Source organism: Panthera uncia, chromosome B1, assembly GCF_023721935.1.
Source record: "Panthera uncia isolate 11264 chromosome B1, Puncia_PCG_1.0, whole genome shotgun sequence".
NCBI classification, from domain to species: domain Eukaryota; kingdom Metazoa; phylum Chordata; class Mammalia; order Carnivora; family Felidae; genus Panthera; species Panthera uncia.
In genome coordinates this window covers 90,116,730-90,135,948 of record NC_064811.1, presented here as the reverse complement: position 1 = coordinate 90,135,948, position 19,219 = coordinate 90,116,730, and the positions used below count along the sequence as shown (strand labels likewise).

At 40.1% G+C, this 19,219-nt stretch overlaps 1 protein-coding gene across 6 annotated transcripts in view; it reads right to left on the bottom strand.

The window, feature by feature from the left end:
• The window catches only part of EGF (epidermal growth factor), a 105,462-nt gene that overhangs the window by 10,399 nt on the left and 75,844 nt on the right, over positions 1-19,219 (bottom strand). For 3 of the 6 annotated variants that reach the window (XM_049631036.1, XM_049631035.1, XM_049631034.1), the window contains exons 19-23: positions 16,382-16,504; positions 14,883-15,027; positions 9,185-9,349; positions 5,075-5,186; positions 1,884-1,989 (exon numbers count right to left, since the gene is read on the bottom strand). In XM_049631036.1, the coding sequence (XP_049486993.1) occupies positions 1,884-1,989; positions 5,075-5,186; positions 9,185-9,349; positions 14,883-15,027; positions 16,382-16,504 (651 nt within the window). The remainder of the gene's footprint in view (positions 1-1,883; positions 1,990-5,074; positions 5,187-9,184; positions 9,350-14,882; positions 15,028-16,381; positions 16,505-19,219) is intronic. The other 3 variants (XM_049631039.1, XM_049631037.1, XM_049631038.1) reach the window with 2 other exon arrangements.

The window sequence follows — 19,219 nt, the reverse complement described above, 5'->3', positions numbered from 1 at the left end:
TTCCCAATATCCAGCAAGAGAGGCCCTAATAATAGTGATTGGAGAGTAGGCCTAAAAGATGAGGCACAAAATGAATCCATTCTCAGACTACCTGGATCCAATATTTTTAAAACTTGGTTGGATGAGACAAATCAAAGGCAATACTACCTGACATTCCATTTTAACTTTCTCTGTGTACTTCTCTCCCCATCTGGGAGACTTGAGAACAGAGGCCAGATTTTAAATGCACTTGCATGCCTATGCCCTAGCATGGCACTTGGCCCCTAGCACAGTGCTAACTTAACCTGCACCAACTGATGTTGGTTGAGGTCAATGAACATGGTTCCATGGATCCACCACCAGCACAGCCTGTATTTTAATGGTTTTTCCAGGAGCAGAGAAGGAATTGGCTCAGAGCCAGTCTCAATCTTTTATCTCATTCTCCACTCTATTTCCTTACTGCGGATCTCTTTGTGCACTTTCACCACATATATTTATGAGACAGCTGGACATGATTGGGGGGTGTGATCACTCATACTGGGAGACAGCTTTATGAATGGCCCACAGAGAATGGGTCAAACTGCAGTAGAGTGAGCAAAAAGGGAGACATTTTAATCTCTTTCTGTGTACTCAGCTAACCAAGTTCTTAGTTCTTTCTTGAGTTTAACCATACCTTGGTCAAATCACTGTGCTACTGATTAACTGGCAAAATTATACGTACCTTGACAGTGAATTACTTATGCAATAAAGAATTTGATGCTTTTACCTCCTCAAGAAAAAGTAATATGTAACTACAAGGTACTCCATTACTTTCTAATAATGTTAGTAATAACAACAAAACCCAAGTAATGTTTGAAAATGCTAACTGTGTTCATTACACAAGTAACAACACTAATAACAGTTTATATGTAAAACTATATTTACTATAATTTTAATATTCAATTCTTAAGTGTACCATAATATCCAGGGCTTTCCTCAAGGAAAAAAAGTTTTACTGAATTTGGGTTACATGACAATACATGTATGAGACAGAAGTGTAGAGTGAGTTTTTCAAAACAAGAATCCCATGTTCTCTCCATATGGATATCTGAAGAGGAGAGTATGGTAACAAGCATATTTACAAAAAGCAAATGTCAAAAAATATAAGTAGAGTTGAAGCCCCTCTCAGCAGAGAAACTTTATGTTGGCTCAAAGTTTCTTTGAACCTTTCTAACAGCGTAGGATTCAAAACATGTTCAACTTTGCCCCCTGAATTATGAAATAAAACTGACATCTGAGACCCATGCCCAAGATGTCATAATGCAACCCTTGGCAAAAGTATTATTTTAAAGGGTGTCTAACTCCATTTCCACGTGAAGCAGACTGAGTTCCAGAGAAGCCTGAGAACCTGGGTTGATTTTATGGCCCCTCTCCCAGTAGCCATGGACTTCACAGATGGCCAGGCATCTGGCTGAGGGCTAGCTCCTGAGAAGACTTGAACACTCCCAAATCCCCAGGAGGACCCCCAGATCAATTTGAATTCAGAAGAACCTTCCTAGTAGAACACAGAACACATTTTCTTGGAGCCATTTATAATTTCACCGGAACTACACCTACAGCTACCAATACAGATCCCAAACCCCAAAAATGACCTCAAAACCCAACTTAATTCAAGTAAGGAGTCATTCATTGTGTGCTTGCTCCAAGTGATCTAGCAGACTGGTATGTGACCAGAGTTTTGAGCAAACGTGCTAACCTCACATAAGATAGGAATCCAATCCAAACACATTTCTCTAAGTTCTAGAGCATTCCAATACAACCCAGCTGCTTGCATAGCTTATACAGCTTAACCATTGTTTTTGTGCTTCTTTGAGACTTTCACATTAAGGAAAACATTCAGGATCCAAGTAAAGATAGCCATTCACCTGTCTCCCGAGAGGAAAACTGGCTAACATCTGCTGCCTCACTGTCCTTGAGGGCCATAGATTGACTTCCATTCCTGAGATTTTGGTGTTCCTTTATAACCACAAACTGCAGAGAATACAAGAGAGGGAAGGAGAGAGAAGACATTGCTATAATTCACAAATTATCTCAACATACATTAAACCAAAGTCTATGGCTTCGTTATGTTCATCCTATGGAATGTGAAAGTTGAAAGGCCCTGCCAAATTTATTGCTCTTGCTAATGGAAAATTCAGGAGCCATACTACTCTACTCATACATACTAGCCATTTAATAGAGAATACTCTATTAAAGCAACTAGGCACTACCAATGGCTTTAGTGAAGAATCTATTCTAATTCTGGAATCCCAACTTTTGGGTCATGGATCCCAAGGATACCACTGTTTTATTTTAAGCAATCCAAGAATCCATAGTGTTCTAACCATTGCCCAAGAGCCAAATAAGATCTCATATGTGTATGTGATCCAGTGTGTTCAAATATGTGTATGTGTTTAGTTTATAAAATTCATTTAAACCTGCTACCAAGTTCTAAGGAATTTGGGGTGATTAATGGGTAATAATAACTAATAGTAGAACTACTATTTTTCAGGGATCCACCAAATGCTTCTTCATAGTTGAAGAGCTTGGGAACAAGAATTCTAAAAGGCAGGCCCAGAAAAATCCAGCATTTCTCTTTGGTCAAAAAATTGATTATTTTGTCCTTATGGTATTATCCACAATTGACTGGGCACTTGCGATGCAGGCTAACCAGAGTTCACTGGCTCACATTCACACTAGATAGATTAGCTATTAAAATAGATCAATAAAAAAAATAGATCAAGGGGTGTTTGTGTGGCTCAGCCGGTTGAGCATCCGACTTCGGCTCAGGTCATGATCTCACAGCTTGTGAGTTTGAGCCCCATGTCAAGCTCTGTGCTGACAGCTCAGGGCCTGGAGCCTGCTTCAGATTGTGTCTCTCCTTCTTGCTTTCTGTCCCTCTCCTGCTCATGCTCTCTCTCTCTCTCTCTCTCTCAAAAATAAATAAACATTAAAATAAAGAATTGGTCACACACACACACACACACACACACACACACACACAAAGATCGATGATAAAATTAAAGAAAATAAGTTATCTCATGTGGAGGACAAAGGATGTAATTTGCAAGTCCTTCCTCACCAGTGAGTAACTCAGCAGAGGGACTGCCCCAAGATTTTAGCTGATCATGCTCTGCTGGCTCAGAAATGGGCTTTCTACAGAAACGAGCCCAGACTCAGAAATACAATGAGGAAAAGGGAACAAAAAAACCTCCCTGCTAATATTTCCCTTTGAGAAAAGTATAGGAAGAATAATGAGTAGGGAGAGAAATGTTGGTGAATCCCATGAACATGTGTTTTCATTTTCTTATTTTCCACAGTGCTAATTATCCCTCACTGCTTTCTCTTCATTAATGGTCTCTCTGTAGCAATATATTGCAAAAGCACTACATGACCCACTGTTTAAGGGCGCATACTCATTATTTCTGACTGAAGTCAAAATCCAGTCCTCTGCACTGCAAATTTTCCAGCCACATGTGTTTCTTCCAGAAGAACATAAGCCCTAGAATTCTGGGCTGAGCTGGGGAAGGCAGCTGATAGAACCAGATTCGGTTCTGCTCCTTCTCCTGCTAGTTCAGATGCTCAGCTCTCTCTCACTCCCACTAATATCTACAGCAGCAGTTGGTGTCGATGACAATTACAGCAGACAGGATGGCTAGGGGGACAGAGCTCAGCAGCCTGAGACCTCCTAGTATATCTCTTAGCCAACAAGTTGCTCATAACAGTGGCAAGTGTTTTTGATTTTTTAAAAACTAGATAGAGATTGTTTCTCTCACTCTTCCATGATTTCAACAACATGAATTAAACTTGCTACCCAAAACCTGAATGAAATACCATCTAGACCAACATATGCAATAATGGTCATTTAGAAGTCTGCATAGTCATGAGGTCTCAAAGAACTGAGGACATTCTATAGGTAAGTCCACCCAGAAGCACACACTTATTAAATCTGGAGATACAGAAGTGGTCTCAGAGGCCACTGAATCCAAACGCCTCAGTGTCCTGAAGAGGAAACAGGAGTTAAATGACTTGCTGAAGATTAGACAGCCAATTACTAGGAGGGTAAAGCTAGACTTCACATTGCTTACTTTGTTTGTGTACTCAAGTTTCAGCCAGAAAATAAGTATACACTGAATGCCTATAAGAAGCAGGGACAATGATCACCTGTTAGGTAAAATTGTGGCCATGAGAGAGCTATTCTCTGGGAAAGCACAGTGAAGTGAAGGTGGGGGAGTGGGGAAATGGTGTGGGAATGGAGGCAATCTCCACCCTTCCATAATATCTTCCTAATAATCTTTTCCCTATTCACCCGCAGGTTTCAATCCCACCCCCATGGATCTGCCACATATTCCAGCCTTATCTGCAATGTATACAACAAATATTGCCAGCAGTACACTAAACTAGTCAAGTTACTCTGACAGGTGTCTGGAAATGGAAATTCCAACAGTTTTAAGAGAGCTGAGCCTATCCCAAACTTGTCGTGTACTGTTCCAAGATCAACTGCTGAAGTGGGTGATTTATGAAGCATTTTGAACTTCCCAATCATTATGCTTTTAGGAAAATGTGTAGATTTTAAAAAAAGAAAGAAAGAAAAGAAAATGTGTAGATTTGCCAGATAAAATATAGGACACCGAGTTAAATTTGAATTTAAATTTAACATTCAGTGCTAAGTATGAATTTAACTAGGTATCCTATATTTTTATTTGCTAAGTCTGGCAACAATTTTGCTGCTGAATTTTACAGATTTAAAAATGTATGTGAAGAAAAGAAATATTAAGAAAATTAGAGCATCAGCTGTATTTCAATAAATAAATAAATACATAAATAATAAACATCTACAGTGAGAAACCAGAAGAAGAAAGAAGATTAAAAAAAAAAGAAAATGAGAGCATAATCTTGGGTTTTTAAGACATCCATTTGAAAGAGATTACCTAAAAATTGGGAAAGACTTTTAACATCACCCATAAAAGTATAAGTTATAGAAAGAAGGTACATGACAGAAAAAAATAATGAGAAAAAAATGAACCAGGATCCATATGAAGCCAATTTCTTGCTTCATGTCCTTCGGTCACATTACCCAAGGTTGGGGACAAGAGGCCATCCCTGCCTCGCTGTCTGTAGGCCTACTAACTTCTCTGCTCGACTCTTCATAAGGATTCTTCAAATTTTTTGATGGTAGCTTCTTAGTTCTGCAATAAAGCCAAAATGTGAGACAATTTCAAAACAAAACACAACCAGAACCCTTTTAGCGATGGTCAGGGACAACCGCTTTTGCTACTGAAACATAGGTACTTACAATGTATGAGAGAGAAGAAATATTAAGAAAGCTAGGAGCATAACTTGGGGTTTTTAAGGTATTCTTTTCTCTGGAACTTTCCAGATGATATTTCATTTTTTCCAAGGTTCTCTGAGATGTTGTGGGCCAGGGGGCAGGGAGCCATGCATTCATTCACTCATGTGTACATACTGACTACTAACTATATCCCAGGTACTACCCTAGTACTGGGGATAAAGAAGTGGAGAAACAACAGCAAAGTCTCTACCTTAATGGACTTACAATTTGGGCGGCAGGGAGTGTCTATGGAAATAATATCACGGCAACTATGACACAGGCTATGTTAGCTCCATTTTATAAGTGAAGCCAGTGGGACTAGAAGATAGCAGTGACTCATGCAAGGCACACAGCTACCAAAGGCAACTTAGGAGTTGGGTCACAATGACACAAAACCTAGGCCTCTTCCATTGGCCTGGCGCCCTCTGCTGCTCAAAAGCATCAATGCAAGGACACACAGTGGAGAACCCAAGAGAATACTATCCCATACTTGCCAAGCTAGGAAACAGAATAGGTCTCTCGCCTCCAAATCTAGCTTTATAAACACTTATTTGTTTGACAAACATGAAGCACAAAGTCTATAGAAGGCATGGTGTCATGCACTGAGGGGAAGGGAAGTTAAGGGAGGGAGATCTAATATTAAGCTGCGATCCCTGTCTCCAAAGCAGTAGCCTCTAGAGGCAGAGAGATGGGTACATAATGTATTGAACAGCCATTTAACACAAGGCAATGAAGGAAATGTTATGGCAAAGATCACTAGCCAGCTCAAGATTCTGAAACAGTGCTGCTGTCTTGGGCAGGTGGCAGCTAAGTCCCTCTAGGAGTGTGACCATCTATCAAATAGGCCTGCCTGGACATCTGATCAAGAGTAGTACGGAAGGTAGGCACTCCTATGAAAACCATTCTAGAAACTGTGAGTTCAGTGTGACAGATGGTACTGGGTGGTGGTATGGGCTGTTACTGTTTTTAATCAAAGGCATCAAGGAAAATATTGAAGCAAGTGGATAATAGAAGCAGTTCCAAGTTGCAAAGTAACAAAGTTATAGGTTGTGACAGAAGTCTTCCTGTTGATTTTCTTACAAGGGGGTCCTTCCAAGAAATCAAGCTTTATGAAGTAATATTACAACATTTAAAAAATTACTTAGTTCCACAAACAAACTTTTGAGAGATATACCAAAGAGTGTTAAGTGCTCAATCTAGACAAGACATGCAAGGGGTAATACAAAAGGAGGAAATAACTGATTATAACTCCTTAAAGAAAATCATTCAGGGGCACCAGGTGGCTCAGTCGGTTAAGCATCCAACTAGGCTCAGGTCATGATCTCACAGTTTGTGAGTTCAAGCCCCATCTTGGGCTGTGTGCTTACATCTCAGACCCTGGAGTCTGCTTCAGATTATTCTGTGTCTCCCTCACTCTCTATGCCCTTCCCCTGCTCACACTCTGTCTCTCTCTCAAAAAATAAACAATATAAAAAAATTTAAAGAAAATCATTCAACATGCCTAAGATCTGTACTTACTGGTATACTTTAGTGACATGACAATATTTAGACAAGCAGTTTTAATTTGATCTTCTCAGAATCAATATAGCAGAGTACAAATGCAGTCAAACACATAGCTGAAAATTTGGGTTATCAGTTCCACTGACCAGAACTATTAAGTAAGTAATCATAGATTTGCTCAGAAAGAACTTTGCAGCTCTGGATGCATTCCAGTAAAAAGTAAAAGAAGGCGTTCTGATGAGTTTTTTTTTTGTGTGTGAAGAAATAGTTCTTATCACTTTTGACTTAGGTAAATGGGGGTCAGAAGCCAAAAATGTTCTTATTTGTATATAAAGTCTACACAGACCAGCTGAGCTGGTCTTTGAGTTCTAAGTCCAAAAAGCCAGCAATCTGACACTAGCTTTCAACCCAGAGCTCTGAAGAACATCAACAGAACATAAAACTTATTTACTATGTCATAGCCCATAGAATAAGAAAAAATACTTAATAATTATAGCACACATGAACTTGAGTTTCTTGTTTCCATTTTTTCTACACTATTTGCCAAGCATCTACTTTTCTTTCGGCATTCTGTCCAATGGAATAAATCTTGATTATTCGATATTCTTTCCACAAATCCAGTACCAGGCTAAAAAGTGAAATGGTTATTGTTGGCACTCTGAATTACAAATTTCAAGTTTGTGCTTGAGAATCTTGTCTCTCAAGATGTAAATAAAAGGGTTTAGAACATGTTAGTCTTTAGGGGAAGATTACAGTTCCTAAAAAAAATCATCATCTTAATAACATATAGTGTTTATTAAGTCCTATATGCTAGTTCTACACTAAACTCTTTAGTTAAATTAATTCAATTAATTTTACAATAACTCTTGAGATAAGTACTGTTCTTTGCTTCCATTTTATAGCAAAGGAAATTAATGAATACAAAGGTTTTAGATAACATGCCTGATGTTACTTAAGCATGACAGAGACTTATACCTGTGCAGTCTGACTCTTAGAGCCCATACTGTTAGCCACAACACTAAGATACAGCAGGATCTCAGACAAGCACATCTTGGATGACATTCTGAAATTCTCCACAATGCATGACACTAGCCTCCTGAATGGTTGTGTAGCGCTGGTAAACGTGATTGGATTTTTATCTGCAGATGGTGGGATAGGTATTTCCTACATTCCCAGAGAACTGGGACCGTTAAATGAGACTTAGGCTCTTTAGCCATATAATGATGAAACTGAATTAGATAAAAAGTCCTCTTTACCCCAAACGCGTTTTGACTCAATAGTTTTGTACAGCAGAAACTACAATAGCACATAAAATGCTTTTCGACATTGATGATGGTGGAGGATGATGTCATTTTTTAAGAAAATGGAAAATAATGGGGGCACCTGGGTAGCTCAGTCAGTGGAGCATCTGACTTCAGCTCAGTTCATGATTTCGCTATTTGTGGGTTCCAGCCCCATGTCAGGCTCTGTGCTGACAGTTCAGAGCTGGAACCTGCTTCAGATTCTATGTCTCCCTCTCTCTGGCCCTCCCCCGCTCACACTCTGTCTCTCTCTCTCTCTCTCTCAAAAAATAAACATTTTTTTAAAAAAAACTTTTGATGGAAAATAAGCAAACAATGTGATACCTATTCCTTCACCTTAATGTAGCATCATTTTTTTAATTAAACGTATAAATATTTTTGTTCCACAGTTTTTAAGTTTCACCTTGAAATTACTCAAAAAACAAAACTGAAGGAACTTCTGGGTGAGGGAAAATACTGATTCTCTTGAACAGAAGTAATAATTTGCAGAAAATTGACTCAGTGGAAGACAGCCATGAGAAATTAATTACGTAGCCTATGGGGGGAAGCATGTGATGCTAAGAGAAAAAAGTGGAATGTAAAAATGCATTATGCTCAGTTAACAGCCCCATAAACAACAAAGATACATTGACAAAGACTGGAGTGGAACAAGGAAAAGTAAAACCACTGATGTTTCAGAGCAGTGAAATCCTGAGACATTTCTTGTTGTCTTTTATTGTTAACGACACCTTTTAAATAAATGTAGCAAGTCTGTAACAAAAGTTCATCTCAGGGAGGCAGGCATTCTCCTGGGAGGAGCAAGAAAGAGGTTGTAACGGAGGGGCCCAGGGGGCTCAGTCAGTGAGCTCAGGTTTGGGCACCGGTCACAGGTTCATGGGATCAAGCCCCTCATGGGGCTCTGTGCTGACAGTGCAGAGCCTGCTGGGGACTCCTTCCCTCTCCCTCTCTCTCTGCCCCTCCCCCGCATGCACACGCGCGCTCACGTGCTCTCTCCCTGTCTAATAAATAAACAAACACTAAAAAAAAGGAAGTGCCAATGGATAGAAAAGGTCACCTGTAGCAGTGCGCCCCCCACAGCCCCAGCAGCAGCAGCAAGACGAGCGCCACCACGCAGACGGCCACCACAGTGACTTGCCGCTGTCTCCCTTGGCCAGCGTGGCGCAGTTCCCATTTCAAGTCCCGGTGCTGACATCGCTCCCCAACATAGCCAAAAACGCAGCTGAAACAACACACAAACAGAGGTCAGCAGTAAGCCCTGGCCAAAAACACTTAGAGTTTTCAGATTCGATATCCAGCTGTCTTTCAACCTCTGCATTTCCAGGCTCAGCTCTTTAGAAGCATATGGAAAATCCATCAGGGGTCAGTTGAAAGCACTCTGATTTACACGTTAATGCGGCATGGACTTCCCCCTTTAGTCTGTTTGCCCTGGGATGGATGGGGGATTATTTGCATACCGCCTCTATAAGGCATTGCAGAACATTGATTAAAGATCAGCTTCTGTTAGGCTAAAATCCTGAGGAGCTACCTTTAAGACCAACACAAAGCAACTCTGCCCTAAGAGCCAAGAGAGTTTTTAAACAAATGTTTGGCTAGATTGCAGTGAGTGGAGGTCAAAGGAAGGAAGAATTTGAAGGCAGGGCCCCTCACTTGAGACCAGGCTTATAAAAGAATGTGTAGCCTCTGAACAGGAAGTACAGCCTAGTCAGCTGAGGAAACATTTCTTTCTTTTTACAATTTTTTTAATGTTTACTTATTTTTGAGAGAGAGACAGAGAGACAGAGCGTGAGCAGGGGAGGGGCAGAGAGAGAAAGGGAGACACAGAATCCAAAGCAGGCTCCAGGCTCTGAGCTGTCAGCACAGAGCCAAACATGGGGCTCAAACTCACAGAGTCCAAGATCATGATGACCTGAGCTGAAGTCAGATGCTTAACTGCCTGAGCCACCCAGGCGCCCTGCTTTCTTTTTTAAAAAATCACTACTCAAGAGAAAAGGTCTTAGTGACAACATGTGAACTTTTGTCTACTTTCTTCAAGGGAGAAAAAAACTAAACGGAGGAAAAGGGGCATGCAGGGGCAGTATTTCATTAGTGAAACTGTAACTAGCATTACCAGCCACCAATATGCTTGTCAACCTTTGAGACAAAAGTAAATGAAACAATGCTGCCATCTACTGGGAATGTATACTTCCAGAAATTATGGGATCTTGGGTACAACAACTATATTCTATTACTCTTTGCAACGGCATAAACTTTAAAAAATATCCTATTAAACATTTTGAGATACCCACTTGTTAGGAATTTCTTCCTCCCTTGGCCCTGGATCAACTATCTATTATGTCCATATTGTCCATATCATATGAAGGAATGAATACACAGGGAATTGGTACTGGTCCTCATGATGGGAAGAGACAGTATGGAAAAAGCATTGGATGGAGCTTCAGAAGATCTAGACCCTAGGCCAAGCTCTACCTCGAGTTGGTCACAAGAGCACTGGAAAGTCACTTTCAGAGAGAGAGGGAAAGGAACTCGCATTTGTTAAGTATCCATGTGTCTGACACTGTGCTAGGCACTTTTACTCATTTTACTTTCAATAGCAAATTCCCATTTTATAGATGAGAAAAATGAGACTCGAAGGCAGTAAGTAACTTACACCAGGTCATACAGCTAATGAATGGCAGGGATTTTGTTTGTTTGTTTGTTTGTTTGTTTGTTTGTTTAGTAGAGCTGACACACAATGTGACATTAGTTTCAGGTGTACAACATGGTGATTTGACAAGTTTATATGTTTGTTGTGCTCACCACAAGTGTAGCTACAATCTGTCACCATATATCACTATTACAACATCAGTGACTATATTCCTTATGTTGTGCCTTTTATTCCTGTGACTTATTTATTCCATAACTGGAAGCCTGTGTCCCCCCATTTCCTTTCACCCATTTTGCCCAACCCCTCCATCTCCCTCCCTTCTTGCAGCCATCAGTTTGTTCTCTGTATTTATAGGTCCGATTCTGCTTTTTGTTTACTCATTTTTTTTAGATTCCACATAGGAGTGAAATTATATGGTATTTGTCTTTCTCAGTCTGACTTACTTCACTTAGTAGAACATACTCTAGGTCCATCCATGTTTTCTCAAATGGCACATCTCATCCTTTTTGTGGCTGTGTCATATTCCATCACGTGAGCGCACACACACACACACACACACACACACATACACACACACACACACACACACACACACACCACATCTTTCTTATCCATTCATCTATTACTGGACACTTAGTTTGCATCTATACCTAGGCTATAATAAATAATTCTTGCAATAGACATAGAGGTGCATATATATTTTTTGAATTAGTGCTTTCATTTTCTTTGGGTAAATACCCAATAGTGGAATTATTGGATCATATGGTATTTCTATTTTTGATTTTGGGGGGAAATTGCATACAGTTTTCCACAGTGGCTGTACCAATTTATATTTCCACCAACACTGTATGAGAGCTTCTCTTTCTCCACATCCTTGCCAATATTTGTTACTTTCTGTCTTTTTGATTTTAGCCAGTGAATGGCAAGTTTGATCTAAATGGTTTTCTGATGTCAGAGCCAGTGTTCTGCTGCATTGGGCTACTCCCAAAAAGGTTTTTTGAGCTGTCTGCACCTCTGAAAAGCTAGTCTTCTAGAGGCACCTGGGTGGTTCAGTTGGTTACGCATCTGACTTTGGCTCACGTCATGATCTCACACTTTGTGAGTTCAAGGCTTGTGTTGTGCTCTGTGTTGACAGCTCAGAGCCTGGAGCCTGCTTCAGTTTCTGTGTCTCTCTCTCTCTCTGCCCCTCCCCCCCCCATGCTCTTCTTCTGAAAAATGAATAAACCTTAAAAAAATTAAAAAATTTTAAAAAAGAGAGAGAGAGAGAGAGAGAAGCTATTCTTCTAGAATGGACCATGAAAGAGAGGATAGGATCTGAGTGTAGTAAGTATAAAGGACCATCAAATTACTCCATGCTTTCCTGGATACTGTTTTAACTCTAGCTATCTTTGGTTATAGTCCTTTACTACCAATGCCTAACAGCCTCTTTTAAACTGTTGGATATTAACCTCAGAGATTTTAGGGTCTCAAGGAATATGCCAATCACATGGGCAAGAGTGCTGGGGAGCCAAGGCAAGCTGTAATATCGACGCCTTTCTGGGCTGTATGAGGCCCAGAGCAGTCAGTTAGCATTTCACATGGATGAGCCACCCACTACTAGTTCTTTGGGTTATTAACTAGTCCTGTTAAACCAAGCAAAAGATTCCTGGGTTTATTTATTCAAATAAATTTGAACCTGAGTTCATTTGTTTAAATAATTTTAAGAAATTCTGGACTGAAAAAAGGTTCACAAGACTTTTTCACATTGTGGTGTAATATGATCAAGAACTGAGGGCTAGAGTGTGTAGCATTTCCCAAACTGACTTGACCACACAACTTTTTTTCATGAAACATTTCACAGCACTGGAGTTGGGGGATCTTGATCTTGAGAAGACCTGGCCAGAAGGATGTGGGGTGGTTCAAAGCCAATACAGAGTAAACGAGGACCTCCACTTAGCTCAGGAGGCTTGGTCTTCTGAGACTCTCCACACCAGGGAATCTTTGAGGAAGACATGGGGTGTGGAGACATCAGTTCTCACATCCTCTGCACCCCCAGGGAACTAGGGGATCTCTGTATTGAGGGGAGTTTCCATCACCTGCGAGCAAGGACAGTAGAACAGCCCTTTCTAAACCTGCTCACAGTGTTAAGAACATTCTGCAGAATGATGCCCATGCAGTGTTTCTAATAAAAGTTAGACTGGTGCACACTTCTAGAGATGTGTTATTGTAGAATTTTTAAAAATACAAGGTGAGATCAGCAGGGCAAAAGGAGGAAAGGGTTCAATGTTTGATTAAACCACACTTTTATCAAATGTAGAATTCAAAAACAAAGTTGTGATCTAGATTAATGGGAACTCTGGTGATATTTTAAATATTGCTTTTGATTAAAGGTCCTCAAATGTGAGTGTTATCTCTAGTTTAATTGTCATTTTGTAGCAACCCATGTTTAAAACACTATCAGGGAATAAGATACTTTCATCAGGATTTAATGACAGAAAGAAAAGCAGCATACTAAAGAGTTGATTAATCATTTAATGAATTGACGCTATTGGGTCAAACGAAAATAATGTACTAAATGCAATACGTAATTGTGAAATACCTTTCACATTATTGTAATGTCTTTTATAATCTAAAAGTAAAGTATCATAGAGAAAAACAAACCGTGACCTAATAAATTTATCTCCGTAATTTCATTATTTTGGATAACAAGAAATTATGAACAAGTAAAAAAAAAATGATTCTTATTAACAAAAATCAAGGATAACTACTGTGAACATTGGATTTATTTTAGAAAATTACAACATGCAAATATGAATATGAAAAGGCACCTGGGTGGCTCAGTTGGTTAAGCTTCTGACTCTTGATCTTGGCTCAGATCATGATCTCACAGTTCGTGGGTTGGAGCCCGTATCGGCCTCAACACTTAAGTGTGGAGCCTGCTTGGGAGTCTGATCTCTTTCCCTCTCCCTTTCTCTCTCTCTCTCTCTCTCTTTCTCTCTCTCTCTGATCCTCCCCCACTTGCTTGCATGCTCTCTCTCTCTCAAAATAAATAAACATAAAAATATGAATATGAAGGTAAAATTCTATGAGAATTGAGTCATTTTCACTATATTCATGAGCATTTTTCATTATTTTTGTCTAGCTGACACAATTTATAATGCAAGACCGTTCACTTTGTCACATGATATAACTTGTTCTTCTAACAATTTAGACTATGTTTCTGCTGATTACCATTCATAAAATAATAAAAGCCTTTAAGCTTATAGCATGTATTCATGAGGATCAGAATATTTTATCACGTCTTCCTCAGGCACAGAGAAAATCATCAATGAGTCAGGTGTCTAGCCATAGGAGACCTATTTATTTTTCAGTACCTATCAGTTCCCCCTGATTGACTGCAAAATATAAGATCCATTAAGAGTAAAATTTGATGCGGAACTAGATATGTGAGTGTGGTTTTCTCAAAAGCTCCAATGGAAATGTTTTCTGAGTAAGTTTGGTAGAGGGACCTATGGTTTCAGGTCACCCTCAGACCTGCTTTTCAGTTGACCGTGTCCACCGTGAACCTGTCATGGGGACAAAAAAGGAGCAAGGGGCAGCAGGTGCCGCTTCCAACACTTGTTACTAAACCACAAAAAATGTAAACACCAACTATTAGAAAATGAAGAAAGATAATTTCTTTGCTAGTTTTGAACACTGAAGGCAAGAAGTTCAATGTGAATATACAATAGTTTTGTAAATTCAGAAACGCATTGTGGGTGTTCTCCATATATGTGGCAGAAAATAAATCAAAAGTTTTAAGGGATTCTTTCACAAACCCAAGTTTTCAGCCGGAACGAGAGGGTTATGCCCCAGACTGTACCATTAGTAACATCAAGTTAAGTAAAAGGGAAAATCACCAATTCTTTAAATGTATATTTACTGTTGGCAGCTTGGCGGTGGGCAGGGTGATGTGTAGGGAGGGTGCAGCATGTACACAAACACAATTTATATGTGTGTATTTATATATTTCTACCTAGCAAAAACCTACTTATAGAAAACTCTCCTTGACACAAATCTTATCAATTAGCTAAAAGTTACAGACTACAATATCATATCTCTGTGCCACCACAAAGATAGCTCGACTTACTTGCATGCGTATCTGTCCACTGCTTCAATATACATACACACACCGTTATAGAGGCAGTACCCGTCATAGGATGGGGGGCATTCCTGGTAACTGTTTCTCACAGAATAGCGGCCCTCCTCCATGAGAACAGAAGGAGGAGTAGAGTCTACAAGAATCAAAGACATTACTCTTACTTTCTGAAGTGATTAGATCTTTCCGGTCTTAATATCAGGAATTAGTCTCTGTGAACAACTTGTGATACAGTGTCCTTTAGGGACAAGAATCGTCACAAGTGACTCTAGTTTCACTTTCCCAACCAGACTTCATGTCATTCACCATGAAGTCAGCCATTCTTTCTTTGGGTTCAGTATTATCTGACAGAAAGCATAATGGAAGCAAGTAAGAGATTGGTCAATTCTAAATAATTCCATGAATCCCAAGTCACTGGTCTCATTATAAAAGTGCATCTGTCATCCACAAACACACACTAACTGTGTAAAATGACAGATAGCTTTAAGAGGGTCTTACTGAACAACAACAGATCTTTTTATGGCTCATCAATCACCCACCAGTATACAATCTATTACCCCCAATACCCTGAAAGCCTCAAAAATTTCTCCCATGCAATGCTTTCTTCTAAAAATAATTCAACTTTCAGGGGAACCCTCAAAGACAAGACTACCAACTTTGACAGAAAAGAAATGTTACCATAAGAGAGGGAATGTCAAAGTGGTAAAAATTCCTTTTATTGAACGATTCTCTGCTCATTAAAAGGAAAACATTAGGATGTGTAGCCGACTATATAAATATTAGTAGTCCTTCAATAGTTTTAAGAAGAGCAAATTATTTGAGAAAAATAATGTGTTAAAAAAAAAGATCCGGGTAAGTGCAGAAATTTCCCTTCTTGGGATGTTTTCAGAGCTGAGACAGGTGAATTGCTGGCAGTGGTGGGGGAAGAGTCCCTGATCCTGGTTTCCGAGGTTGGGGTGAAGGCAGCTCCCTTGTGGGGATGGTGAGAACATACTGCCTGTTGGAGAGATGCTTGAGGAAGCAGAAGTCAACCATTAACATTTAAAAAGGGAAAAAAAAGAGATGAAGTTCTAATTCAGATCAAGAAATACTAATTTTTAAGGTAATATTTTAAAATCTTTAAGAGTGATTCAAAATGCTAAGGGTCTAGATGTCCTTCCTGGCCTGCTTTGACCTGCGAAGTTTTTCCAGCAGTCCCAGAAATCAACATTACAAATTAAGACATTAGTCACATAGTTAAAGAAAACCATCTGTATTCTCACCTTTATTGAATTGTAGTGATAAAAACAGAATTTATTCCAGATGCTATTAAATTAAGAAAATTTGGACTATTTCACATTCTCAAGCTTAGTATCAACCGAATCAGGAAAGTAAACTCACCAGCCGATTGAATCCAATGATTTTCCAGAATCTCTAGGGCAAATACTTTGGGGTACAGAATTTTCCAAAATTAAGCCCCTTCCTTGGATTTAGACCACCCACCAACCTACCAGGACATATCTGTCCAGGTTCAGACAGGGTGCCGGCACACATGCAGGTGTAGTTTCCCTCTGTATTTGTACAGGTGGCATTTTCCCCACAGGTGTGTATGCCCAACTGGCACTCATCAATATCTGCCAGAAAAAAAAAAAAAAAGGAAGTAGGGAGGAGAAAAGTGAGCTGCAGAGGAGGAAAAAGGGTTATACTATTGGAAGAGCCAACATTCTGGGAGGGGAACATATTCAACTTTTGTCATGCTGCATGCTTTCGGAGCCTTTGCATATTTTGATTAAAAAATTATATCCTGGGGCACCTGGGTGGCTCAGCCGGTTAAGCGTCCGACCTCGGCTCAGGTCGTGATCTCACAGTTCGTGGGTCGAGCCCCGCGTCGGGCCCTGTGCTGACAGCTCAGAGCCTGGAGCCTGCTTCAGATTCTGCATCTCCCTCTCTTTCTGTCCCCCTTCCCTGCTCACACTCTGTCTCTCTCTCTCTCTTTCTCTCTCAAAAATAAATAAACATTTAAAAAATTTAAAAATTATATCATGAATATTGGACACAAAGATGAATGGAGTCCCTCAGCTGCCTGCCCATTCAGGTGTTCTAAACTCCTGAAATATGGCTGGATGTTTTCCTACTGCTTGGGATAAAGGAGACATCCCAACAGCAGCTCAGTGGGGAGGCTGGAAATTGGTAAACTATCTCTAGGCAAACATTTAGAAAATCAAATCCTAAAAATTCATTCTTTACTTTTGCAAATAGACCTCCAGTCATTGACATACATGTTATGTCAAATAAAACACTTCTGCATTTTTTCTACATAAATATAAGCTAACTCATCCCTTTCTTTCCCAACTACCATCATTTTCTTTCTCAATTACCACCCCCCTGACATCTAGATCCTTCCTCTCTTCAACTTTGCATTACTAATAGAACGGCCTTTCTCCGTTCCCTGCATCCCATCTCTCCCCCACTCTACTCCTAAACACCAGTGCCAGATTACTGTTCCTAAAGCACATTGCCCATCAGTACACCGCTTGCCTCAAATGCTGCCGGTGGCTCCCTGATGCCCAGAGCTGAGCTGCCCGAGGTGGCCGCCACTGCCATGTGTGTGTATGAGCATCTGAAATGGCAGCCAGTCTACACTGACATGCTGTAAGTGTAAAACACTTCCCAGATTTGAAGACTTAGTACCAACATGAAGCAAAAATGTGAAATCTCTCAATAACTTTTATATTGATTGCATATTAACATATTAATACCTTTGACATATTGGATTGAATAAAATCTAAAATTAATCTCACCTGTCTCTTCGTACTTTTTGTAATGTGGCTATTAGCAAAATTAAAGTCATATATGTAACTTACATTACACTTCTGTTGGATGGTGCTGGTCTAGAGAAGTAAAACCCCAATGACTGATGCTCAGCTTCTAGTCTCCTACATATGTAACCCAACCCACTTGTTATGAACTGTATTGAATCTCCCTCGAGATCCATATGTTGAAGTTCTAACCCCCAATGTGACTATGTTTAGAGATGGGGACTTTAAGGCAGTAATTAAAGTTAAATGAGGTCATAAGAGTGAGGCCCTAATCCAACAGAATTGAAGTTCTTATAAGAAAAGAGAGAGAATGATCTCACAGCTCCTGAGTTCAAGCCCCGCATCAGGCTCTGGGCTGACAGGTCAGAGCCTGGAGCTTCAGATTCTGTGTCTCTGGCTCTCTCTGCCTGTCCCCTGCTTGTGCTCTGTCTCTCCCTCTCTCTATCTCTCTCAAAAATAAACATTAAAACAATTTTTTTTAATTTAAAAAAAGCAAAGGAAGAGACACCACATGCCCCACCCCCCCCCCCCCCCCCCCCTCCCCCCCATGACAGCAGGAAGGCATGTGAGTATGCAATAAGAAGGCTGTGGTCTGCAAGCCCAGAAGAGCTGCCACCAGGAATTGAATCAGCCAGCACATTGACCTCAAATGTCTAGGCTCCGGAACTGTGAGAAAATACATTTCTGTTGTTTAAGCCATCCAGTCGATGCTGTATTCTGTTATGAAGGCCTGAGCAGACTAAGACATCACCTTGCCAGCCTCAGTCTGTTTCTCTCACACCCACTATGCTTAGGGATCAGTTGGGCTATTCTCTACCTCCCAAATAGACCTGTAATATGTTTATGCCTGGAATTCCCCCCTTCCTTCACATTTCTAATAAAAATTTACTCTTGAGGTGCCAGGGTGGCTCAGTTGGCTAAGCATCTGACTCTTGATTTCAGATCAGGTAATGATCCCACAGTTCCTGGGTCCAAGCCCCACGTCAGGCTCTGCACTGATAGTGCAGAGCCTGTGTGGGATTCTCTCCCCCCACCCCTCTCTTTCCCTCTGCCTCTTCCCACCCCCTTAAAATAAATAAATAAAAATTCCTCATGCCACAAGGTCCATCCATAGTGATATTTCTTTCATGAAGTCTTTCCTAATACCTCACACAGATATTCTCCCAGTTGTGAATTTTCACTGTAGTTTTTACTTCTCCCATGATGCACACCCTTCTCCTCTATTTATTATTAGCTCCATTTCTTCTAGATCCTGCTCTTCTCGCAAACAAGCTCTACCTCCAGCATTCTGGTCTTCCTCACAGGTCCTACTGCTGTGTCTTTCCACTAATAAGAGCTAAATGAATATATGTCACATTGAACTGCTATCCTGATGGCTCAAATTGAGTCTTTTTTTTTACTTACTTATGATTTATAATTTCTATGAACTATTATCTTGAGAGTCAGAGAAAGCTTTTCTAAGAAGCAAAAACAAAGATATAGTCTTGGCCAAAAAATACAACCACTCTTAAGAATAATAACAACAACAAT